This window comes from Falco naumanni, chromosome 14, assembly GCF_017639655.2.
Source record: "Falco naumanni isolate bFalNau1 chromosome 14, bFalNau1.pat, whole genome shotgun sequence".
In the NCBI taxonomy this organism is placed as follows: domain Eukaryota; kingdom Metazoa; phylum Chordata; class Aves; order Falconiformes; family Falconidae; genus Falco; species Falco naumanni.
The window spans coordinates 12,669,379-12,694,670 of NC_054067.1; the positions used below are offsets into that span (position 1 = coordinate 12,669,379).

The 25,292-nt window shown below is 52.5% G+C and overlaps 1 protein-coding gene across 4 annotated transcripts in view; it reads right to left on the reverse strand.

The window, feature by feature from the left end:
• The window catches only part of DRP2 (dystrophin related protein 2), a 33,575-nt gene extending 8,612 nt beyond the window's left edge, over positions 1-24,963 (reverse strand). For 2 of the 4 annotated variants that reach the window (XM_040614006.1, XM_040614005.1), the window contains exons 1-13: positions 24,660-24,963; positions 13,498-13,651; positions 8,861-8,994; positions 7,899-8,055; positions 6,650-6,770; positions 5,854-6,122; positions 5,220-5,366; positions 4,628-4,706; positions 3,371-3,431; positions 2,901-2,962; positions 2,552-2,626; positions 358-559; positions 69-154 (exon numbers count right to left, since the gene is read on the reverse strand). In XM_040614006.1, coding sequence (XP_040469940.1) covers positions 69-154; positions 358-559; positions 2,552-2,626; positions 2,901-2,962; positions 3,371-3,431; positions 4,628-4,706; positions 5,220-5,366; positions 5,854-6,122; positions 6,650-6,770; positions 7,899-8,055; positions 8,861-8,994; positions 13,498-13,605 — 1,501 coding nt within the window. In that variant the 5' untranslated portion in view covers positions 13,606-13,651; positions 24,660-24,963. Of the gene's footprint in view, positions 1-68; positions 155-357; positions 560-2,551; positions 2,627-2,900; positions 2,963-3,370; positions 3,432-4,627; positions 4,707-5,219; positions 5,367-5,853; positions 6,123-6,649; positions 6,771-7,898; positions 8,056-8,860; positions 8,995-10,957; positions 11,112-13,497; positions 13,652-24,659 lie in introns of those variants that run through there. The other 2 variants (XM_040614008.1, XM_040614007.1) reach the window with 2 other exon arrangements.
• Positions 24,964-25,292: the final 329 nt, after the last annotated feature.

Consider the following 25,292-nt stretch of genomic DNA (forward strand, 5'->3'; position numbering starts at 1 on the left):
GAAAAGCACTCCTGCTTTCCCCAGGTTACTCTACACCAGGCCCTGGGGGAGGGAGACGGGGGACTCACACTGAAATTTCTCCTTGACTTCTGTCCCACACAGACACGCAATACCCGTCTTGAAGGAGAGAGCCCTCATCTTCCCACTGCGGCCACTGCAAGGCAAGATATTGCACAGGTTTGCAAATGTTTTGGAGGCTTTTTTATGCAGGGGATCAGCAAGGCAAGCCCATGCCAGGCAGTTCCCTCGCTAGTGGCCAGGACCTTTTAGCAGCACTGCCAGCTGGAAGACCACCACAGAGGTTTCCTTCCAAGCATAGCAGCCCTACAGCTCAGGAGGACACCGAGGGACTGGTACCTGTCAAAGACATTCAGCAGCCAGTTGAGACTCATGTCCACACAGAGTGGCACATTCACCAGGATGCCCCGCTGCTCCTCCAGCCTCTCGTAGAGGGTGGTCAGGCAGTGGATGACCTCCACCACGTCCATCGCGCGGTCACTGGGCTGCAGGTCGTGCTCATTGAAGATTTCCAAGGCTGTGGCCAGGGTCACCATGTCCACTGCACAGAAAGCACAGGCGGAGTGATCAGAGGCAAAGAGGAACATGGGAGAGGTAAGAACTAAGAGGGAGATGCAGCCCTGCCTTGCCTTGGGGCTGTCTCAGCTCCACTGCAGCAGGGAAGATGCTGGCAGGGTGGGCAGAGCTCCCAGAATTGCTCTCCCACCTGCAAACCCCTCCAAAAACACCCACATCACCTATATAGCCAATTTGAGCCACTTCTGTGTGGTGGTCTGTGTGACCTTCCTTCCCTGTTGCTGCGGCCAGGCACGGCCAGGAAAATGCTGCCCGTGAAAGGCTCTGTGCGGAGCCCCCGGTGCCCAGAGCCAGCCTCCGCACATGCCATGTCCCTGCGGGGCTGGCACAGGGAGGTGAGGGGGCACAGAGCCACACAGACCCCACGAGCAGTTACCCTGAGGTGGAGCAGTCCTGTCTGCAGCTCTGACCTGGCACAAACCTGAAATGGGGTGAGGACGGGGTGGGCTGCCCTGGTTACCCTGCATTCAGATTGCTATGGCTGCAGGTTGTACGTGCTACCATGTTTAGCAGCCAGCAATCTTTCTTTTCATTCTTTCTTTCCTCTTCTGAGATCATTTATGTTCTCAGTGCTCAGGGGATCATGTGCCATTTCCACATTGTAACTTCACCCTGTGGAAAAGTCCTCCCTTCTCCTGTCAAAGCTGCTGACAGGCGCACTGGGGATCCCCAGTTCACACACTGGTACCACATCGCTCCTGCTCGCCCTCATGCCCACGCTGCCCGTGACTGTGTATGGCTCTGAGACGTTCCACACTGCTTCTTTCCTACGTGGCCACTCACTTCTGCAAACCTCTCATCGTGGGGAAGCTGTCTTGGCAGCCTCTTGCCCTTCTCAAGTATGTCTTGAATAAGAAGCACTTATTCATGTTCTTCCACATCATTTCTGGGCTGGAAAGAAGGTGTCAGCACAGCGTATGAGATGCAGGAGACAAGCAACCAAGAATGCACAGGCAGCACAGGGGAGGGCTCTGCTTTGCTCTCTGCCCTTTTCCTCACTATGCTGCTGCATAGACATCTTTGCAGGGTGGCAGAAGCTAACTGCTGCTTTACCCCAGTTGCACCATGTCCCTGGGTATGGGACAGCCTGGTCACCACAGTGTCATGAAACTACCCCGCAGCCAGGGTTCAACTCCCCCAAACACCAAACCTCCTCTCAGCCTCTCGTTGCCTCTTCCAGGTTTTCACAAGACATCAGGGAGCACAGGTCCACCTGGGACCCCACTGCTGCCTGGTGTATCTCCTCCCAGTTGGGAACAATTAATTCAGGAGGGAGTTTTCCCTCATCCTGCCGCTGTTTAATTTTGACAGAGCCTTAGGCAAGAGGCCTTGCCAAAAACCCTCCAGCAGCCAAGGATGCCCCGTCTATTAGCTTCCCACCTGCCTGCTCACTGATTCCCTCAGAAACTCTTCAGCAGTTTCCGAGGAGCAGCCACCTCTCTGAGCGCCACACATCATGTTGAACTCCTATTGCATTATGTTCACCTGGCTATTAGTCCTCGTTTTAACCGGAGTTCTACCTACAGTGCAAAAGTCGGGTTATTGGTTCCCTTCCTCCTCTAAGCGGTGGAGTGCACTCTGCCCCTGCCAGCGAGGCTGGTTTTGGCTCTGGTACATCCACGGCTTCTCAGGGCTCTGTTGGGCCTCCTGGGCGAGACCCTGACCGGTTGCACAGCTCTGTAACTCTGAACTGGACCGCTTTCTTCTCAAATCCCTTTGCCTAACACCTGCTCTTGAGGCATTCCCAGCCTAAGCCTGCAAAAAAAGGTGCTGACACAGACAGCTCGCTGGTGGATTTGCTCGGCTTTCCAGCCGCAGGCTCATCTTCCTAGTCCTTCTGCCTCAGCCGCCTGGCCCCTGGTGGGATCCTGCCTTTGATGTGCTGATAAAAGCTTGTGTTAGTTTAATGCCGTTATTGAGGGAGACCCAGCAGGAGGGAAATACTTCCCACACTCACATCGCAGGGCTTTTTGCACCCGTCGTAGTTTCATAGCCGTCCGATAAGCTGAGAACTTGATGTTGTTCAAATCCGCTGCAATAACACAGGAAAAGAAGAATTAAACCACAGCTTGACAACCTTATCTCCCGAGCAGGCAGCAGCAGCTGCAGTTCCCAGACACCAGCCCCACCAGCAGAAGCAGAGTGCGTACTGGAGGAGGAGGGGCAGAGCCTGGCAGGGGGTCGCACCCCATTGCTTTGGGGGACCCTGTGCCACAGAGAGGAGCAGGTGCGCTGGGGGATCTCATACAGGACCCCACTGCAAAAAGGCAGATGCTACTGGGATAGTTTCGTGGCAGCCTCCTTACCCAGTGTCTGGTACAACTCCGTCATCTTTGGGTGGTCCCAGCATGTCGTCTGGGCCTGGTGGCTGGAAGGAAAGTAGAAGGAAATCAAAAGTCAAGCTTGGAATTAAGCAGCTGCCGTGAGAGAGTAAAGAATGGACCCATCCAGCCCTGGAAGCCAGTCCCCCAGTGCTGCAGATGCTGGGGCTGCTGTATGCCAGTGAGCAAGCTCCCAGCCACAGCAGCATGGGGGATGCCCCCATGAGGATGCCCCCATGTGCTGCCAACCTCCCCTCCTTCAAGCCAGAGTCCACCCTCATCTGGGGCGTCTTATCAGGCAGGAAAAGCCTGGCTCTGCCAAGTAGGGGATGACATGCTTCACTGGAGGACAGTGCTCAGACCAGTCTGCCCAGTGTCCCCTGCTCCTAATTGGTCCCCAGTTTGTTCCCACCGGTCCAGAGAAGACCACAGGCTGCAGCTGGGAGCACACTCACTTGATGTAATATGGCACTTTGTTGGGGGAAATGGCTCGCTCCCAGGGGACCTGGACGGAGGCTGCAAGGAGAGACACACAGATGTCAGTTCAACACCCAACACTCCTTTAGGCTGCTGCTGTTTCTGATGAGAGCCCGGCGGAACTGTGCTCGCGTATGGGTGCCTCTGACGAGGCTGTGCCTTCCAAATCACCCACTGGGGCTGCCGGAGTGGGCAAGCAAGTATCACCTATAAGTGGCACAACTTCTGGTCTTGTCAGAGGCGTCTTGCCTCTCTTGAGGCAGGGTATCTAAATCTGGCTGAGCTCAGAACTCGAGAAGAGACACTTCCTGACATTTTTGATGATGCTCAAGGCAATGCTGTGGTCACCAGTGAGCAGGGCTGGGATTCGGGCACACACACAACACTGCGTGTTATGACCAGGCTTGGGCACCCACAGTATCTACTGTTCCCATTACTCATGCTCTGTGTCAGCTGCAGTATCTCAGGAAGATGAGGATGCATCCCATACCAGTTGCCTGCCACCCTATGTTTGTTATCTAGAGGATGAAAGCCCTTTTTATGACCCACAGCTATTTTCCCTTGTCACAGGCAGCTTATCAGTTCCAGCAACTGGAAAAGTCACTCTTCCTTTCAGAGGACACGGTCTGCAGAGAAACACAGGCCAACAAACCCCACTGACATCTGAGGATCCTGCAGAGCTCAGCTTTTCTGAGGATGTACCCCAGACTCTGGAGCACAACCTGCTGCCTATCCTTTGCAGGTCTGAGAGCCAGCAGCCGGCAGCAGCTCATCTCTGTAGGAACGGCATTGCTCTGTCCGGCCACATGAATGAAAATCTCCTTAAGGTACACATTTTTGGCCTCTGAATGACTAACATGGGATGTGGAGGACTACCTTTTCCTGCCATCTATCTTCCTTCTGTTGTCTTGCCCACCCTGTCTCTGAGGCTGGCACGGTCCCAGTATCACCTGGGAGCTGCTGCTGCAAGTGTCACAGCTCTGTGCTCTGAAGGGAAACCACACTGACGTCCCACCCTTGGTCCCACAAGGTGAGGTAGCACACTAACTTTGGGAGATGCCCACTGCTCTGGTTCCTGTGAACCAGGCACTGGCCTGGGCCCTTTTCTAGCTGCGTGTGTGGCTCTGGGCTCAGCAACAGGACTCTGCACCCCCTTCCCCTGTGCCACAGCCCCTGCTATGCCATGCTGCAGAGGCAGCCGCATGGCAGGGAGCCAGGAGGACCCACTCACGTACAGGAGAGGAAGTGCTGGGAGCCTGGTCCAAAGTCCCGGTGGGCATCTTGGAGCTGCTTCAGGCGTTCATTTATGGAGGCCTGGGGAACGGGACAGAAGAATTCCGTGGCAGCCCATCAGGCATTTCAGAATGAAGCCCCATTCAGGAAGGCTTGTGGATGGACACAGATATGCCCCAGCATGCAGGTCCTCTTCCTTCCTCACCTGCCTTAATATTTGCATTTCCCAGTCCACTTAGTCCTCTACACCTCCTCCCACAGGCTGAGGCAGCACAGGCCACATCACCAGCTCATCTGTATCCATATCTTCACAGACGTCAACAAAGCCACAGCTGATACTGGCCTCCTCACCAGATCCCAATTTTCCTCAGACAGCATCTTTTGTTCCTCCCATTGCTTTTTCCTGCTCAAGACCTCTACAGATTTACCAGCCACTTTCCTCACACTGAACTAATGCTCCAGGAACACCAGCTGTACCATTCCTGCTATGCCAAGCCTTACTGTATCATCCTTGAAACTCAGCAGTAACAGCCTTTCCCCAGCATCCCCCAGCCTGTGGTTTATTTGCAGTGCTTGGTCCTGACTCCTTCCCACCTGCAGCTGCTTCCAGCGCGTGTTGATCTGCTCCAGGGTACGGGAGTTCTCCATGGATAGGTGAACATCTGAGATGGCAAGCTGGTGTGCAAGATCATTGACCACTTTCACCCCATCCTTCATGGGGGAGAGCTCCTCTTTGAATAGCTGGAGTCCCGTGCCCAGGGGAACAGGCACAGTGTAGGGGAAGAAGGAAAAGAAGCAGGTGAGTGGTCAGGACCTGGATCTGATTCCTCCTCTACAAGCTAGGGTGGGCCAGGGGCTGGCAAGATGCTGCTGACTAACCCTCCCACAGGATACCTTAGTGGGGGGAAAAAAAAACCCGAAACAAAAAAACTCAAACCAGCCAAGCTGGAGATTACTCAAATCTCCTGAGAAGCGAGATGTTGACGATGGCTCATCTATGCTGAGCTGCAAGGGGCTCAGCACAGCCAATTCATTGCTCAGGACACTGTGGGCCAAATCCACACTTACAAAGCTAGGGGACTGTCCGAGGAAGGACCTAGCCCCTGAGACCCCAAGTAATGAGGCTTCATTGGACAGAGTAGTCAGAAGGAGCAGCACTGCCCTCCTGGGAGACAACATCTCATCATCTCTGGGGCCAAGGCTGGAGCATTCTCAGAAGCAGAAGTACCTTGGTCGACTGGATGTGCTCTGGCAAGGAGTCGATGAAGAGGTCCCCAATGGGTTCCCAGGTTTCACGCACACTTTCAGCCTCATCCAGTGTTGTGCTGAGCTCCTCCATAGCCCCTTTAATCTCTAGCAGCTGCTCCAGGGTCCGTTCGATGTGACGGTGCTGGTCCACGCACCGAGCTGTGAGCTTCTCCCACAGCTCGCTGGCCACATTCGCCTGCTTCCAGACAAAGCGGCTGATGTTTTGGATCCGGTGCCGGGGAGAGACATCTGTGAAGGCAAGCAGAAGGGGAATGCAGAGCAAAAATAAGAGCCCAGCCCAGAGGAGAGTGTGCAAGAACTGGAGGGAGGGTAGGGGAAGAAGAGACATTGAAAAAGATCTAGGAAAAACTGGAAAGAGGGAGGGAAACCAAGTGAGAATAGTATCTATCTCTGCACCAGCTCCTCTAGGTATCCAGCCTGCTCACAGACCTTTCTGCTCTCTGTCTGTCCTCACGGGCAGAAGCCCTGCTACCCTTTAAAATCCCACCCCAGAGCACATCTGATGCTGTCTCATAAGATGCCCCATCATGGGCTGTGCCAGCAGCCTCTGCCTTCACCAGGACAGAAGCACAGCTCTACACCAGCCCAACCTTTGGCCAAAGGGCTGAAAACAGCCTGGTGCATGATGGCATGAGGCAGAGCATTGATGTGACCCTTTGTGCCACACCAGCCACCTCTACTCCATCTGCTCCAGTCCAGCCCAGGAGAAGCTGTGCTGTGCTATGGGAGAACGAGGAAGGGGGAGCTCCACAGACCTTTGCTTTCTGAAGTTGGTTCTTCTAATTCCTCAAATGGATGCTGGGAAAGGAAAGCCTGTGCTGACTCCAGGACAGAGTAAATGTACGGTCCCCGAGACTTCACTTCTTCCATGAAAGCCTGGAGAGCAGAGCGCAGAGATGAGATGGCAGGCTGAGCTAGAAAACCATACCCCTGCTGCTCCCTCCCCCAGGGCTGCAGTGATTTATTTGCTCCAGGGCCCAAACCTCACTGGAGACATGGAGAAAAATTAACAGAAATATTTTTGCAGTTCAGGGAAAGAATGACCACCTGCAAGAAGGTGGTTCCTGCAGAGGTTTGGACTGCAGTTTTGCTGGAGGGGGGAGATGGAGCAGTGAGCCCAGAAGGGTGTGTTGAGCCAGGGCTGCAGAGGGGGAACTGCTTTATCGATGATGCTTTCACAGGCGCTGCTTGGAGACACTCCTCACTCATGCAGCAAGAGCATGGTCCTGCAAGCAAGCAGTCCTTCCAGCAGCTGTTCAGCAGCAAGTCCAGCTGCTGGAGGAGCAAGGAGGGAACAGCAAGATGCCCCAGAGTAGCACATCTGCCAGGGCAGACTTTGGAGGCAGACTGGTTTAGGACATCCTCTCCTCCCCTCCAGCTGCAGCCCCCCGCTGGATCGGCTATTTGTGCATCAGGAAAGTGGCTAGCTCCAGCGACAGTGAGGAGTAGCAACAGTGAGCAACAGTTTAGTTTTCAAGGTAAAAACAGCTAAAGCCCAACAGCTACTGTCAGCAAGAACAAAATGCTCTGATCAGGGAAGCAGGAAAGCCTGATCTGCCTGGGTTTACCCCAGTTTCAGATATGATGATGGTGTGCTACTGCAGGAATCACTCTTGTCCTGATTACCGGGTCACCCTTAGACGAACCAACCTCCTGAGGCCTCAGGGTCCCAAAAGCAGAGGCCAGCGAGAGGCAGTTCCCTCTCTTGCAGAAGTAGGACATAAGAAAGAAACTAGGAGAGAAGCGATGGGGCCCACCAGCAGCTGCAGCACCCGCAGATGACTTGGGGCTGTAATGCGGATTTATTGTCTAACACCAGATGGGCTCTGTCTGTCTCATGCCGTGGGTATTTGCTACGGGGCTGGGGCTCCGCCTTCCCACAGGAGGCAGAGATGGAGATGGGCAAGGACCGGTGCACTCACAGGCTGTGGTCCTAGGCAGGGCTGCCCACTTGCAGCTCATCCTAGCAGTGAGCGGCAGCAGGGGAGGCATGAGGGGACATACCGCGTGCATCTCCTTTTCCTGCTGCACCAGGAGGATGTCACCCCGTAGGGGCAGCTGTGCTGAGAGCTCCTCATCCTTCTGCCCGAGCCAGTCTATGATCTCCTGGAGAGGCACCTGCAGCTTCCCGCTGTGGTCGGAAAAGGCCTCCAGTCGAGCCCTGGCAGGAGAGCGAGGACAGCAGCAGGGTGGTCAGACAGGCAGGAGAGGAGCAGGTTCCTCTGGGAGGGGAGGCGTAGCACCGTGGTGGGGGTGGTAACCCCTGGGCACCCCCAGGACCCCACCAGTGCCTGGCAGCATGACTCAGCACAGGCTGTGCGTGACCCTCAGATAGCACAGACACTGCACCATCAGGTTGGGTGAAGCACAGAGGCACCGGGAAGGGGACATCACCCCAGAGCAGAGGACAGTCACTCCGCATTCACCGGTGTGTCAGGGCTGTGCTCTGGCTGGCACAGGGGGCTTGGCTCCACATTTTTGTGACTGGGCACCCTCCAGGAGCCTTGCATTAAGGCAAGAGACGATTAACATGCCCCAGTTAAGTTCTCCATCATGCTGGCTGTGGAGCTGCAACCTCTGATGGTTTGGAAGTCATGTTCCGCCCACACCATGGAGGGGGCTCCTGATAAAGGGACAAGCACAGAGGAGGTGGCAGCAAGGCTGCGGGGCAAAAAGAGACAAAACACAGAGACAGCAGTGGCAGAGGATGGAGAAAGCAGCAGAAAGCAATAAGGAGTGAAGGGAGGGAGAAGAGGATGAGATGGGTGGAAACAGAGGCGGTGATTTTCAGCATGAGGAGAAAGACTCAGAGGTCTGTGTACAAGAGGGGAAACCAAGCCAAGGTCACCATGAATTCGTGTGGCTCATGAAATGAGCAAGTGGAAAAACCTCCTGGCAAGCACATGCAGCAGGCAAGGCTGGAAGGCCAGCCCGGCCCTGGAGCTTATCCAGACAGGGATTCTTACCGAAGGCTGTGGGATTTCTTTTTGATTTCATTCCAGCAAAGATTCATCTCCAGAGGGGCCTGAGGCCCAGCAGCACCACTCAGAGCCCGGGGGGTTACACACGAAGGTCCTGCACCATCCTGCAAGGCTTCAACCTGGGCAGAAACAGAGCCACACTTCATCCAGAGATCACTGCCCGGTGCTTGCGATCCTCAGATGGCACAGACGCTGCACCATCAGGTTGAGTGAAGCGCTTTGTGCCTCTGTCCTGACCCTGCCTGGCTTTTCAACCTGCAAGGGGAATGCCCTGCTGCCGGAGGGGTCTGTTAGCAGCTCCAGGGAAGCTCGGGGCCACGCCTGGAGGAAGGATGCAGTGCCGACTCCAGTAGCGCTAAGAGCAAAGGTCGAAGGGAGGGCTTACTGCACGTCTCCTGTTCTGCAGGATCCCTGTTATCCAGTTATGAATTTACCCCCAGTTATCCAGCAATGAACTTATCTCACTGCTAAGTGTTAAATCAGAGCTGGCCTGTGTGTTACAGCCCCTGCAGGGCTAACAGTGATTTCTTTCCACACCATACAGGGCTGCTGTGATTCAGGAAGAGACAAGCACCGTGGGTCCTTTACACCATCCCCAGTACTGAGACCTGCCACCTGCTCCCCTACAGCAGCACAAGGATATTCCCTGACTGCACAGCAAATCTGAGATGCTGCTTCTCATCCGCAGATGCTGCTTCTCCTCCACACCTCTCCAGAATGAGCAGTGGTGGGAAGGATGTTCTTGAGAGGCCGGGGAGCAGATGGCAGCAAATCCTAACCCAGCCGCATGAAGGAAGCACAATTTGCACCACACCGTTCAGCCTGGAAAATGAGATGCTGGTCCCTGGACAACAAATCCTCATTGGATGGGGGAAGGAATCCTCTCCTAAGCCTTTAGCACTGCATCATGATGGCAGTGAAGACATCGTTGCACTTTCTGGTGACAGCAACACACACCAGCAGGACTAGGAGCATCTCACATAGGACTCTGAATGAGACAGAATTTCCTCTCCAAAAAAACATAGCTTGTTGTGCAAAACACAGCGACACATTGCATTTCCACAAGTGAGACGTTGATGTGCTTTGTTGGGGAAATGTCAGCCTTTCAATCTAATGCTACTTTGATGTTAGAGCTAATTTGTGATAATTATCCCCAGATGATTAATCAACCATAATGAACCACATTAGTACTTTCTAAACAGCACATGCAACAGGTACTCCTTTGCGAGAGAAGGGCAGCTGCTTCTGGGGGAAAGCAGCAGCTCTTCCAAGGGGAACATGCAGATATTTGTCACTTATCCTGTCCAAGGGCTCACAGAATTGTCCAAGGGACAGAGCCAGCCAAGCCAAGGAGAACATCAGGTGGGAAGAAGCCACCAGACAAGCAATTTGGCCAGACAGCTAAAGCAATATCCCCTTCATGCCAGTTCTCAGAGAGAAATCAAATTATCAACAAGACAGGTGTTAAATTTGCTTCATCTAAAAACTTCTAACACCAGGCTGTTCTCTGCCTCCCCAGCCTGCCGCTCCAGGAGCATCAAGAAAAGAGAGAAAACCGTCACCCACAGAGTTCACAGGAATCTTGGGGCCATGAATAATAAACCACTCAAGGTAAAACTTCTGCTTGCACATAGAAAAATCAATACTCTGCATGTGCACATCCTCATGACACAGAAGTAGGTTAGCCCCACAGTACTGCCAGGGAGCACTCAGCCTCCCCTCTATCCCAGGGGATACCAAAGGAGGGGATCAGCTCCACCTGGGTGCAAGTGTAACTGCAGCACAACTCAGCAGACAACACAGTCCTCCCAGCCTTGTTTAAGAAAAGACTAAAAGCCCACAAGCCTGTGCCTCACAGGCCATGCCCGGTAAATAGCCAGTGACAGTGGCCAAGCAGGGGCCAGGTGTTGAACATCTGCTTCCCCTAGAACAAAAGCCTGCAAATGAGCAGAGGGAAAAAGCAGTGCCTTCCCTCTGAGCATCCCCTAGGCATCCCTTCGCCAGAGCCCCAGCAGTGGGAGCCTGGCCCTGCATTCCCCCTCCACCCTTGAACAGCTTTATTTTCAGGTGCAGAACACTCACGCAGGCTCTGACGAGCGCATCTACCTGTGCTTAGCCACAGATCCTCCGCAGGGCCGCTCAGCTTTGCCGGAGGAGCAGGCATCGCCTCCCACCCCTCCGGGTGCCACCAGGCAGCACTCGCAGGGAAGCAGGCAAGTGCTGTGTGCTTAGCAGAGCAGGGCCACCCTGAGAACTGACCCCCCAGGAATGTGGAGGGGGGCGGCAATGCCTCGCACCCAGCCTCAATCCCAGCTTTGTCCAGTGGCATTCCAGCAGCCTCCAACCTGCCTTAACCCTGGTAGTGCCACCGTGGCTGCCCGCAAAGCAGGCAGAGATCTGTCCCCTGCCAGGCACCCCGGTGTGGGAAAGACCCTTGCGGGAAGTTGGCTGGGTGCAGAGGGATTGCAGCAAGCACTGGCGAAGAGCCCTCTCTGCAAAGGTGATGGTGAGCTGAGCTGGGGTGACCAGCAGAGACCTTGGCCTCAGATGCAGGGCAGGATGCACACGCAGCACAGACAGGAGTGTCTCCTAGGGAAGAGATTTACCCAGGGAATGGTCCCAGCAAGCTTTGGCTACTGAGAAGGTAAATGGGTCCTTGAGACCTAACCCCCAAGAAGCCAAAGATGCTCTCCTTACCCCCCACATGACCCAGCTCAGTGCTGGGGCCAGCACAGATGTTCCTGCCTGCCTGGACTGGGTGTAAAAGTTTGTTTTTGCCAGAAGGCTCTGGGCTGGCTCCTTGTGCCCCCCACAGTTCTGCCACCCAGCATTGTTTCCATGCTCTCCTCCACCTACAGGGAGGGAATGAAAAGCTCCCTGTATCTCTCCCTCTCTTGCCCTCCTTCCCTGCCTGTACATCAGACTGCTGCTGTCTCTTCCCCTGGGACCAGCACGGCCAGCCGCCTCTCCTCACCACCTCCCAGGCCAACAGATGCAGGACCAGCTCTCAGACTGGGGGAGGCTTCAGCAAGGTCAGGGCGCAGCTAAGGATGGGCTTTCTGCAGCCTGCTGGGAGCTTTCAGGACAGGCAAGGACAAGAGAGGAAGGCTCTTTCCTAGGTGGTAACACCTACACCTGTGAGGAGGGCACGGCAGAACCTCTGAACGAAGTGAGCTGTCACTAACACTGCAGCAGCCAGCAGGTACATGGCACCCAACACACTGATGCACACACAGCAGAAAGCCAGGCTCAGGCGGGGACCAGGGGAAAACTGTGGTGGGTATGACCCAACCTGAGGATGTTTGCACCCTCCCTGTGTGTCATCTTGCAGCTTAGTGGTGGTGGGTCCAACAGGTCATCCTTTCTCAGCCCCTCCCCCCTAGCAAACCCCACAACACTCTGCTCCTGTCATAGAGGCTTGGACTGCTCAGGCAGCTCATTTGCCTGTTCATCCTGTTCTATCCCTGTCCCTCCTTACTTCATCTGCTGGGCTGTTCATTAGCTACCCATGCACTGGCCCGGTAGCGGCTACCTAACAGCCACCCCAGGGCCAATAAGCTCCGACTCGGCTATCAAGAGCCTGCCCCAGCTGTAAGCCTCACCCTTGCATGCTGGCAAGGCTCCAGAGACAGCTCTGCCTTCTTCCTGCAGACTCTGGTTCTCTGGGGCAGGACGGGTCCAGACTGATGGCAAGGCACAGCATGGAGGAGCCCCAGGCTGAGCTTTTGCTCTTCATGTTTGAAGCACGATGAAAAGGGGAAGGCAGAGCCAGAGACCCCATTCATCCTGGGAACAACACTGCCAGTGCCCGAGGAAAACTTTGGCACCGTCCATCAGGCTCTTGTCAGGTGAGAGATGCCCTGGGGCCAACAGCTACAGGCAGCAAAGGGTGAGCCCCGCTCTAGCAGAGCAAGGCAGTGCTTCCCCAGCCTTGCTGCCCTGGGTGACCCAGGGCAAGGTGCTAAACCAGCTTGTGACAGCTCAGTGCAGAGCACAGGCAGCTTTGCAGACAGTTGCCAGCACAGCTGTCTGATCTCCTGTGCTCTCCCTGCCATTTACCCTGGGACCCCAGAGACCTTTACCTCTGCCTGGCTTTGGTGAGCAGCCTGACCTGCCAACTCAGAGACCCTCGGGGAAGGAGGAGAGACACCAACAGTAAGAACCCACTCTCCGTTCCTCAAGATAACTAGACTAGAAAGAAGTCAGATTCCTCCTTTGCCTTACAGCATTCACCAGGGGCTTATCCCAAGCTCTTCTCTGCAGCCAGGAAGGTTAGAAACATACATTTTCAACAAAAGCTGATGTTCTTCCAAGTTCCCAGGAAAAAAAGTAAACCCAACCAAATACACAAGAGCTGTTAATGGTGGCCTCTTGCTCTTTATTTTGAAGGAAGCTTGAAATCCAGCTCTGCAGGTTGTCTCTATTCCTCTACTTTGGGAAACACTTTGCAGCCAAAACGCTCGAGGAAAGCTAACGCTCTCATTAAATGCGAGCCAATGGGGGGTTGGAGCTAACAGCTTTCCCTGCCATCAGGAACAGAGGTCCGTCCTGGTTTGCTCCACAGATATTTGCAACCGCTGCAAAAAGCTGCCATGTGAAAGGCTCCCAAACCCAGCTCTTACCTGAGACAGCGGGTGGGCAGTGCTGCTGTGCTGCGCCTGGTCTGTGACGTGCCACTCAGGACACCGTGGGAGAACATAGGGCCATTCCTGCATCACCAGGGGCTGCATCAGAACCGATGTTCATGGGGATGGAGACAGCTCTAGGCATGAGCACCTGAAAAGCAACATGAGAGTCCCTGGGTCAGCTTGCACCTCCTCATGGAGCTGAGCCCCTTCCCAGCTGCCTAGCGTGCTGTCTTCACCAAGGTTGAATACTAAAAGGATACATTTTTTTAAAATATATTTGTACTAACGTTGCAATTTTTTTTCATCTAAATGTACCACTTTTTTTTTATTTAGTTATAGTTTGCTGTAATGATAAACTGTATTAGTGAGTCCCGCAAATTATGTTGTATTTTCAAAAGGTGTTGTGTTTCTTGAACCACAGGGGATGCCCAGGTTTTAAAGGAAGAGTGGAAGAGAGGATCTCACCATCACGACCACTTATTTATAGAAATACTAGGCATATCTCCATTAGTAGAAAGGAACATTGCCTAGACCGTTAGTCCTTCATACATGCATCTCATAGTACCAGCTACTTTTTTATGAGTTTTTACTCATAAAGTAATGAGTTATAGAATTTCCATTTGTAATTCCATTTTTAAAACTGCATGACCTGTAAAGCCAGTTAGCAGCGGTCCCTTGTCTGTTCTATAGGTCTGAAATGCAACCTCTGGTCACAGTGTTGCTTCTTTTGTTGTTTGGACTCTGATTAAGCTAAAATAGTGATTTATCCCACTGCCAGCATCATCTCAGCTTTACAGAAAACCATGAGAAAATAAAGCCCAGAGAAAACGGTTCAATGTAATATTTACCTGAATCTGGCAAATTTCTAGAACTGAAGCACAATCCCACAAGTCTGCATCTGGCCATGAAAGGAGCTGAGCACCAACATGTTCATAGCAGGATGGAGACCTAACAGCCAAAAGCTGTGAACACTATGCAGGGCTTTGCCCAGACCAGATGCAGCACACCTGAGGTCAGATGAGCAAATCAAGAGTGATGCTTGAATATTGCATGTGATGGGTCAAAAGGCAGTGCTGAGGTACTACGCTGTCTCCTGTCCAGCCTGCTGCCTAACTTGGTGATGGCTTTTCTACTTTTAGAGGGAAGGCTCCAGCAGCCAGGCCTCATATCCAAGTGGAGATGGGGCTGCTTCCAAGGCACAGACAGAGCAATGCTGCTGGAAGAAGGTCATGGGGTCCTTCACACACAGATCACTTGGACCAGCTGAGAAACTTCCTGCTTGGCCTTGGCAGGGCAGGAGCAGGCAGCGTGTCCTGCACAGCCAGCAATTGCATCGGGCAGCCGGGCAAGGAGCAAGCCCCTAGGCCCTAGTACACACTGCCCATCTCTCATGCTTTCACATCCATCACTTGCCCGCCTGAGTTTTCACTGCCTCTGCCATTATACACATTAAAAGAACAGCTTATCCCGTTATGATTGTTTTTAATCCCTTGGCAATTTCTACAGCCATAATTCTCTCCTCGTCCCACAGAACAGCCTGTGCTGAGCTCTCCAACATGCCGATAATCCAAGGTCCTGTCCTCTACCCCTCCTGCCCATTTGCACAAACGCAGACTGTGCATCACAGCACCCTCACCCTGCTCCTTTCCCAATGCAGGCAGGGTTATTAGGTCACATTAATAGCTACAGACTCCAGGGTCTCCAAATGCCCCCAGCCTCCCAGGGTAAGTTCACCTCATGCCAGGCAACTCCAAGGGTACAGTGGAAGATTTCTGTCTTACCACATCCTATTACCACGACCCTACCAGGCTCCTGAACTCCTTCGGCAATGAGAAGGTCTATCGGGACACAGAGCCATGGCACAAGGGAACTAAAGCCCATCTGAGTCAGCAGTCAAAGAACAAGATCAAGCTGGAAAGCTAAGTGCCAGCAAAGGCCACTACCTCAAGCGTGTCCTGTGCAACACCCTGCTTACACAGAAAACTTCCTGCAGGTTTGATGGCGATGGCTCGGCTGCTCTTTGCCACTCTGCAATAGCAAAGACAAAGCCCAGGTGTGGAGAACGCAAGCTAATGTGGAAATAACTCAGCCACACGGCAGCCAGCACAAAGGAGGACATTCGGTGGGAGAGAGACAACCAGATGGTGAGACGCGACTGCAAGCAAACCACCAGCTACATGTGATCCCTTGCCAAATTCCCTGCTATTATAGGAACCAGGCAAGGAGCAGTGCTCTTGATCTGCTTTGCTCCTCTGCCATGGGACACAAAATAGCTCCAGCTCTTGCACTTTTACTGTAGTGCTACGGCACTGTGTCTGGGCACTGCAGCACATGGAGTAGATGTTTTGTGGATGCTTCCTGGCTAAATGTCTGCTGCTGGCTGCCTGCAGCTGTCAGAAACAAAACCTGTGATCCACCTTGCCTCTTCCACACCAGCACTCACCCTCTGCACTCTGTTCTAGGTTGGTGCTGGAGCCCCAGCACACTACAGGCAAAGGACAACATCAATCAAAAAAGATTGAAGTTTTGGCAACTAAAACAACCATCCCCACAGCCTACTACAATCCTCTACTTGAAAAGGACTTGAAAAAGTCTCCTTTGGAGGACTTGGGGAGCAATGTGGCCAGGCAGGCCAATCAGATTTAAAGCAAGGTTGATCCCCTGGGCACATTTCTGTGCAAGAAGGAAAAATATCACGGCCCATGGGAGCAGAAGGAGGTGAGAATTTCCATAGGAGAACATCACAGGAATTTTACAGTTACCATGGTGCAGGCACTGGGGCACTGCACCCATGCAGTGGAGAGAGCAAGGAGTGAAACCTTTCCCACAGGTCTGTCTCATCTTTGCTGGAGGTCCCCACTCCAGGCCCAAAGGTGATCAGACCCTTCCTCAGAAGGATCAGGTACAATCTTGCTACATCATGCTGTTTTGCATCCTATCCTCCCACATGAGAAGCACCCAACGCTTGCCTCTGCTCTTAGTACACCTTGAGGAACGAAGCATGAGACATCTCAGTGCTGTGTTACATTTCAACAGCTGAATGCTTGGGCGTTAGGGTGTATTCGAAACAAAGTAGTTGCCTTTTTCCTCTTCCTACCTGAGCTGTACCTGTTCAGTACACTTCAGCAGTGGGGATGGCCTTTGCTCAACCAGTTCTGCTGCAGCCCTGCCATACAACGTACTGCTCCGCTCAGTGATCTCTGCGCTCTTACTATTTACAGACCGATTGCAGCAGCAGCACCGGCTGGAGAGGCAGCGTCCAGGTGCACAGGCTATGCCCCGTCTCCCGCAGCATCTCACCTCCATCCCAGCCAAGGGTAAGACGGCAGCTTGCCACCAAGTGTGCGTGCTGCGCGGTGTATTTCTGCCATTTCGCGCATTTGCTTAAAATCCTCCTGATGCAAATCCGCATCCAAACTCTCTCAAACAACAAGGGAATTCACACTGCAGCTGACCTGCTTCAGTAAACATGATTCCCAGGATTTGGGACGTGCCGAGGAAGCTGGAGACCAATGTCAGATGTTGAATTTCCAGCTCTCTACTACGTATAACAGCAGCAAATACAGCATATAGGTCAAGAGGTCTCTCAATCACAAGGCTTATGCTTTGAATTACTATTTTCCTCCAAAATGTTCTTTCTGGGCTACAACTTTTTTGCCTATAAGGAACAAAATACGGCAACATTTTGAGGCAGAGCAGTTCAGCCTTTATCCCATGAAGGGAATGGAAATATAAACATGTCCCATGCTGCTGGAAATGTTAATGAATTTGTTGTTGTTTAACTTACTGCGCAAGAGAAGTAATAACATTTTAGCTCAGCATGCTCAGTGTCCTTTAAGGGGAAAGGTGGGAGGTTTGTGGATATTTCAAAGTTCAGCTCCCATGTAGATCCTAACAAAGGGAGCATTCCCAAGCTGGCAGACAGCAGGACTCCCTCGACAGCGCAATTGCACATCCTGTTCCAGCAAAAATTGTTTTCTGCATGTGTAAGTAAATAGTTTAAGCCTTAGATCGAGGGCCAGCAGACCTACTTCTCAAGACCCACTAGGTCAAGGTTTGGTGAGAGAGAAGGAAGAGAAGTCTTTGTCCTGCTGGGACCAAGCATACAAACAACACAACTCCCTCTTAGAGCACAGGCCCTTAGTCTCCATCTCTTTACAAACCAGGAATAGAAACCCAAACACACTCCTTAAAAAGAGTCACCTCAGTCTCCTGGTTCTCACTCGCTCCTGTGTACAAGGAAAAGGGAAAAGGACTACCAGCAACCTTCCACACGAGCGGGCATTTACAATCCCGTCATCCAAGGGCTAAAATCCAAGATGCCAAAGCTGCGGCTAGGCTTCATACTGCACCTCCACCTAAGCACCAGGTCCCCTTCGTTAATTAGAATGAAGAGTCCTTCAATTAAGCAGCTGTCCTTAAGAAGGAAAAAAATATTTTTGCTATATCTGCCAGTGAGCAAGTGGCACAGAAGATGCCTTTCTCACTGAGGGGGGGTGTGAAGTGGGGCACTCCCGCATCTAATGATCTGCATTCTTAAATGATCACTTAGACTTCGGGCTCATAACCAAAACGTTATTTTAATTCAATGGATAAATAGGTGCCACAGGTCCCGGTAAAGAAGCAACACCTGTTCTGCTGGCTCACTTGCTCTCCACTTTCCCAAGCAAAAGAATAAGCAAAAACTCAAGCTGAAAAATTTCACCAGTTAGTTTTGCACCAGGAAACTGGGGCGATGATGTCCCCAGCTAACCAGGTGAGTGTGGGTGCGTGACTACAACATGGCTGTGCAGAACCAACTGCTCCTCTCTCTGCTTAAAAATAACTTCCAGGAATTCATTTAGGAACATTGAAATAAAAATTTCTTTCACATGCCATTTCAGACTCCTGGCTGGGTTTTAAGCTGCTCTCTCCAAAACTCAGTTTGCCTAGGAATTCTTCCCATCTCCTTTCCCTTCAATTAGACAAGTACTACGAATAATTACCTGAGCACCTTGAGGACCCAGCTGTAAACACACAGCCCTGCTGTGCTGGACACAGAGAAGTTGCAGTCTGATGGACCCCACAGACAAAAGGAGCAAGGGAAGGAGCAAACATCCTCCAGCCTCCCAAAAGGGACAGCACGCGAGCAATAACCTGCCTAATGACCAAAAGGTTCCACCAACCATAGAAATTGAGCCCAGTTCTTCAGAGACTCAGTCGTGTTCTGTAGCCCTGAAACCAGCCTGTCTAAACCCACTAAAAATCCTGAGTCTTGTCTTTCTCCTCCAAGCGTTAGGGGCAGCAAAGGAGCCTTGTCGCCTTGTGAAAAATGCCCCTTGGCCAGATGGTAGAACTGACCAGCCGTGGTGGGAAGGGGCACCCCTACCCCACCGCAACAGCCAAGGTAACGCTGCCCTACCTTTTGGCTTCCTCCACACTTTTTTTCTCATTCTCATTGTCAAACTAACATCTGTTTCTCTGTACTGAATATTCCACTGTGACCCCACCAAGTTTGTCTTTACTATAAAGTCCCAGTCAAAGCCTGGGATGCTCCAGCCTCCTGAGGCCACGCATTTCATAAGCAGGCTGCACGCCACATGAAGCCACGTTTCCTTCCCTTTCTTCAGATTTGTCAGAGTGACCTTATTCTTATGCTAAGGGAAACAGCAAAGGAAAATGAGATAGAACTATTTTGGCTCGATTCTGAAAAGCTCAGTTTCATCTTTATACACCTTTGAAAATAAGGTTTTTTGAAGACCGAATTCTTTCTGGTCAGTATGGCTCGTTTCATGAGACTTGCAGTTCTTCTTTTGTGCTTTTATCATAGGCATCCAGCCTAAAGTGAAGGTCTTGCCTCACACGGAATGGTCAGGGTTGGAAGGGACCTCTGGAGATCACCTAGTCCAACCCCTCACCAAAGCAGGGTCAGCTGGGGCAGGCTGCACAGAGTCATGTTCAGCTGGGTTTTGAACATCTCCAGAGAAGAAGACTGCACAACCCCTCTGGGCAGCCTGTCCCAGGGCTCTGTCATCTTCATGGTAAAGAAGTTCTTGCTCATGTTCAGAAGGAACTTCTTGTGTTTCAGTTTGTGCCCATTGCCCTGTCACTGGGCACCACTGAAAGGAGCCTGGCCCTGTCCTCTCGACACTCACCCTTAAGGTATTTGCAGACACGGGTAAGATCCCATCTCAGTTTTCTCTTCTCCCAGCTGAAGAGGCCCAGCTCTCCCAGCCCTCCCTCATCAGGGAGATGCTCCAGTCCCCCCATCCTTTCTGTAGCTCTGAACTGGACCCTCCCCAGTATCTCCCTGTCTCTCCTGAACTGGGGAGCCCAGAACTGGATGCAGCACTCTAGATCCAACCTCACCAGGGCAGAGTAGAGGGGGAGGATCACCTCCCTCAACCTGGTGGCCATGGTTCTAATGCCCCCAGGGTCCCATTGGCCTTCTTGGCCACCTGGACACACTGCTGGCCCACGGGCAACTTGCTGCCAACCAGAACTCCCAGGTCCTTCTCTGCAGAGCTGCCTCCCAGCAGGTCAGCCCCAGCCTGTACTGGTGCCTAGGTCTGTCCCTCCCCGGGGGCAGGACCCTACACTGGCCTTTGTGGAACTTTATTGGGTTCCTGTCCACCCAACCCTCCAGCCTGCCCAGGTCTCGCTGAATGGCAGCACAGTCTCTGGGGCATCAGCTGCTCCTTCCAGTCCTGAATCATCACCAAACCTGCTGAGGCTGCTCTCTGTCCCTTCATCCCAGTCATTGATGGATGAATGGAACAGGACTGGACGCAGCGCTGACCCCTGGGGAACACGACAAGCTACAGCCCCAGCCAGACTCTGCAGCATTGATCACCACCCGCTGAGCTCTGCCACTCAGCCAGTTCTCAACCCACCTCACTGTCCACTCATCGAACCCACACTTCCTGAGCTTATATACAAGGATGTTATAGGAGACAGTGTCAAAAGCCTTGCTGAGGTCAAGGTGACAACATTCACCACTCTTTCCTCATCTACCCAGCCGGTCATTCCACCAGAGAAGGCTATCAGGTTGGTCAGGCATGATTTCCCCTTGGTGAATCCATGTTGACTGTTCCTGACGACCCTCCTTTCCTCCATGTGCTTCAAGATGACCACCAGGATGAACTGTTCCATCACCTTTCCAGGGACGGAGGTGAGGCTGACCAACCTGTAGTTTTCTGGGTCCTCCTCCTTGCCCGTTTGGGAGACTGGAATGACACTGGCTTTCCTTCAGCCCTCATACACCTCTCCTGTTCTCCATGACCTTTCAAAGATGATGGAGAATGCCTTGGCAATAACATCTGCCAGCTCCCTCACCTCTCGGGCGTGCATGCCATCGGAGCCCATGGATTTGTGGGTGTCAGGTTTGCTTAAGTGGTCTCTAACATGATCCTCCCCAACCAAGGGAAAATCTTCCTTTCTCTAGACTTCCTCTCTTACCTCCATGGCCTGGGAAACTGGAGGGCTGGCCTTGGCAGTGAAGACTGAAGTAAAGACAACATTTGGTAATTCCACCTCCTCTGTGTCCTTCGTCACCAGGGCACCCACCTCATTCAGAAGTAGGACCACATTTTTCCTAGTCATCCTTTTCCTGCTGATGTACTTGAAGAAGTCCTTCTTGTTGTCTTTGACCTCCCTCAACAGATTTAATTCCAAACAGCCTTCCTCACCACCTCCCTGCATGTTCTGACAAGGTCCTAAGTGGCCTGTCCCTTTTTCCACAACCCATAAACTTCCTTCTCCTATGTGAGGTTTGCCAGAAGCTCCTTGCCTATCCATGCAGGCCTCCTACCCCCTTTGTTTGATCCCTTACTCATGGGAATACACCTATCTTGATCTTGGAGGAAGCAATGCTTGAATATTAGCCAGCTCTCTTGGACCGCCCTACCTTCTAGAGTCCTAACCCATAGGATTCCTCCAAATAGGTCCTTGAAGAGGCCAAAGTTAGCTGTCCTGAAGTCCAGGGTTGCAATCCTACTTGTTGCCCTGCTTCGTCCATGCAGGATCCTGAATGCCATCATCTCATGGTCACTGCAGCCAAGGCTGCCACCAACCTTCACATCCCCAACCAGCCCTTCTTCGTTTGTGAAGACAAGGTCTAAGAGCACACCTGGCCTCACTGGCTCCTCCACCACCTGCGTCAAAAAGTTATCATCAGCGCTCTGCAGGAACCTCCTGGACTACATGAGCCTGTCTGTGTTGTCCTTCCAGCAGATATCAGGGAGACTGAAGTCCTCCATGAGAACCAGAGCCTGTGATCATGAGGCTACCTCCAATTGCCTGCAGAAGGCCTCATTGACCTCTTCCTGACCAGGTGGCCTGTAGCAAATGCCCACAACAGTGTCCCCTGTGTTGTCCTGTCCCTTAATCTTTACCCATAGGCTCTCAGCTCATTCTGCATCCACCCCTGTGGAGAGCTCTATACAATCCAGTTGTTCCCTCACACAAAGAGCAACTCTACTGCCTCTCCTTGCTGGCCTGCTTTGCTAAAAAGTGTGTAGCCATCCATGACAGCATTCCAGTCACACAAGCTATCCCACCATTTCTCTGTAATTGCAATGAGATCACGGCCCTGCAACCACATATAGATCTCTAATTCTTCCTGTTCATTCCCCATACTGCATGTGTTGGTTTCAGAGATGTAATTGAGCATGCAGGTTTCCCAGGAGGGGTGCAGGAGGGTCCACCATAGTGACACACACTCCTAAAGTGGCTGGTCTTCTGGTACTCATCTTGGGAGGCATCTAAGGAACACATATCATTGCTTTGGTTGTGCTGGTGGATGGGCCCAGTTGGATGTGATGGCACAAGCATTGCCACGTTGGACTCCTCCCCCTGAGCCCTTCAGTTTAAAGCCCACCTCACCAAGCTGGCCAGCCTGCTTCCAGAGTCCCTTACCTCTTCTAGACAGGTGGATGCCATCCCACCCTATCAGGTTATAGCCAAAGAATGTCCCCCTGTAGATATCAAAACCTCTCACAACAGCACAAGCCACGAAGCCAGAAGCTGATGTGTGTTATATGCCTGTTTCTGGCTGCACCCTTTCCTCTTACTGGTAAAATGGAAGAGAAGAGCAAGCTGGGCACCAAAACTTTTCACCTGCTCCCCGAGGTCTTTATAGTCTTCCTTGATTCTGGCTTGTGGTGTTATTCGTACCCACGTTAAAGAGTACCAGAGGATAATAGTTGGCGCTTTGGACAGGTTGTGGCACCCTCTCAGCAATACCTTGGGTCTTAGCTCCTGGAAGGCAGCACACCTCTCGTGGCTCCCCATCAGGCCAGCAGACGGGTGCCTCCGTGCCCCTTAACAGAGAATCACCCACTACAAGCACCCAATGCTTATTTTTGCAGTAACCAAGGTGTGCTGCTGAGGCAGTATCTCCATGCGTATTTCTCAAAACAGGATTCACCATATGTTTCCAGAACTCAAGGCTTTGTTTGAACCCATTCGTTTCATTCCTTCCCTATCTCATGTAGTTTAGAAAGGAGTCACTCCAACCTGAGCAACCCCATTCACTGTAGCAGTCCTGGCCAATTTTAGCAAGTAGAATTGATCTGTCTCAGGTATTACTCCAGAGAGAAATGGTCCTCATCTTAATTTTTTCAATTAGGAGGACCTGAACACAGTAACGCATCACAGTGCCCACTCCAATGCCTTTCCATCCTAGCACTCCAGGCACCCACGTTCCTGGGCACAGTGTTGCAAAACAAGACTGTTCGAAATTGCACATCTATAGTCTGGTCCCTTTCTGGGGTGCCACCACACACTGGTTGTCACCAGAGCCCTGCCTGGCCCATTCCTGCCACAGCAGAGAAAGCAGCTTTCAGGGTGGGGAGCTGGCAGGAGAGGGTGTGAGATGGCACCAGAGCCACAGCAGGCACATGTGCTACACACGGCTGCCAGAAACACAGAAACCGTCCTGTGTGACTGAGCCTTGTAGCCGGGACTTCGCACAGCGTGTTGCTGTAGGATACAGCGGTTGAGCAATAAAAGACATTAAAGAGAACAATTAAGCAAGAACTCCGAGAGCTCAAGAGACTGGTAAGCAGCAGAAGGAGAGAAGGTGTGAAGGACCTTGGATTAGGGCACAGGTAGACCAGACTGACGTAGATTTGACTGGAGTCTTTTATTCAATGCTAAAAACCAAAACTCAAACAAACCACAGTTTCTCCCACAGACAGCACAGCCTTTAAAAGTGTGAAATTAATTGCTCCACGCCCCCGTCACTGCACAGGGGCAATCTCATCATTGAGACCCCATGAATATGATGCTGGCAACTCCACCAGTTGAGCTCTACACCTGTGATGCCGTGCTGGAGGGAAGGCTGAAGGGAAGAGGGGGCTGGACTGGGGACTGGTAATAATCTCTTGTGCAAAGTGGCACTAAATCTTAGTGAGCCACTGCCCAGGCTGCCCTGTCTGGCACGGAGGGGGAGGCAGAGTGCTGAGCCCTAGGCAGCAGGAAAGGTCCTGTGCCTCCTGCAGGTGGTTCTGCAACTGGTCAGGGCTGCCCACAGCAAAGGGAAGGTCAGCAGCGGCAATGTAAGGCCTTGAAAGAGGAGAAGGAGAAGGAATGAGTGAAAGGGGTCGGGGAGAAGCTGGGGGAGGGGAGGGCAGACACATAAAGGAGCGAAGCTGGAGTGGGCAAGGTAGTGAATGAAAAGGGCAGAGCTAGGACTAGAGTCTGATCCCAGCTTACTACTCAAGAAATATTTGGGTCCCTGCCTTGCCCTGCTGTCTGATCCTCCCAGGAGGGTGCTAGAAGGCCACCCCGCGCCCCGCCGGGAGCAGTCCTTCAGCTCAGGCTAACACACTGCCAGGGTAAATAAGCCTTCAGTGTGCGAAGAATCAAAGCTGGTGAAATCAGGATGCTGGCTACTATTGTTTGCCTTGGGAATCTGCATCACTCGCTGGTTCACAGCCTCTCCCTTGTGGAAATGGTCCTGGGCTCCTCTCTCACCCCTACTGTGCCCCCCTGACACCCTTTTCCTTCTCTGCATGTTTCTTGCCCGCACACACACAGACAGTGTTGCTGTGAAGGGATATGCACATGCACACATGCCCAAAGAGCGTATTTCCGAGGTTAACCATCTGTCGTTATTTCCCCCTTTTCCAGCCCAGCCAGGATCTGAGTGGGAAACAAATTTTGTCATGGCCTACCTTCTGAGTCCGCCAGGTCTGAGACGCAGGGGGCAGCGGCTGCCAGGCTTTGGGAGCAGGGACGGGGGCTGCCTCTGTGAATCAGCAAAGGAGTCCTTGTGACAGGGATGCATGCTGAGGCTGAGCGCTGCTGTCTGCACACTCCCTGCCTCTCCTCCTCCACCGCCCAGCGCTGCTGTGTTGCTATGCAATCACATCACCAGCAGTAACAGCATCTCTCCAAGCCTGCAAAGAGATACCCTTGACTCGGCAAATACAGGAGGAACAAGGACAATCCCACAAAGTGTCCAACCCTTTGGAGAGGTCTCCTTGGCCAGCGGCTGATCCAGAGGAAGGGAGGGAGAAGTCACACACACACACACACACACACACACACACACACAGGAGGAGGAGGAGGAGACAAAATACACATGGAGAGGAAGAAAAGGGAGTGGTGGAGAAATACAAATGCACAAAAGGCGCTGTGGTCGGTCTTCCAGAGACCTGACACAGACACTCTTCCCGCTGCTGGCCGACATCTCCCCACCACCTTTCAGCACTGTCGGCTCTCATTGTAGGCTAGATATGGCCATGTGTGCACTGGAAAATGCCAGACACATTCACCTCCTTTCTTAACTGCAATTTGTGTGTCTG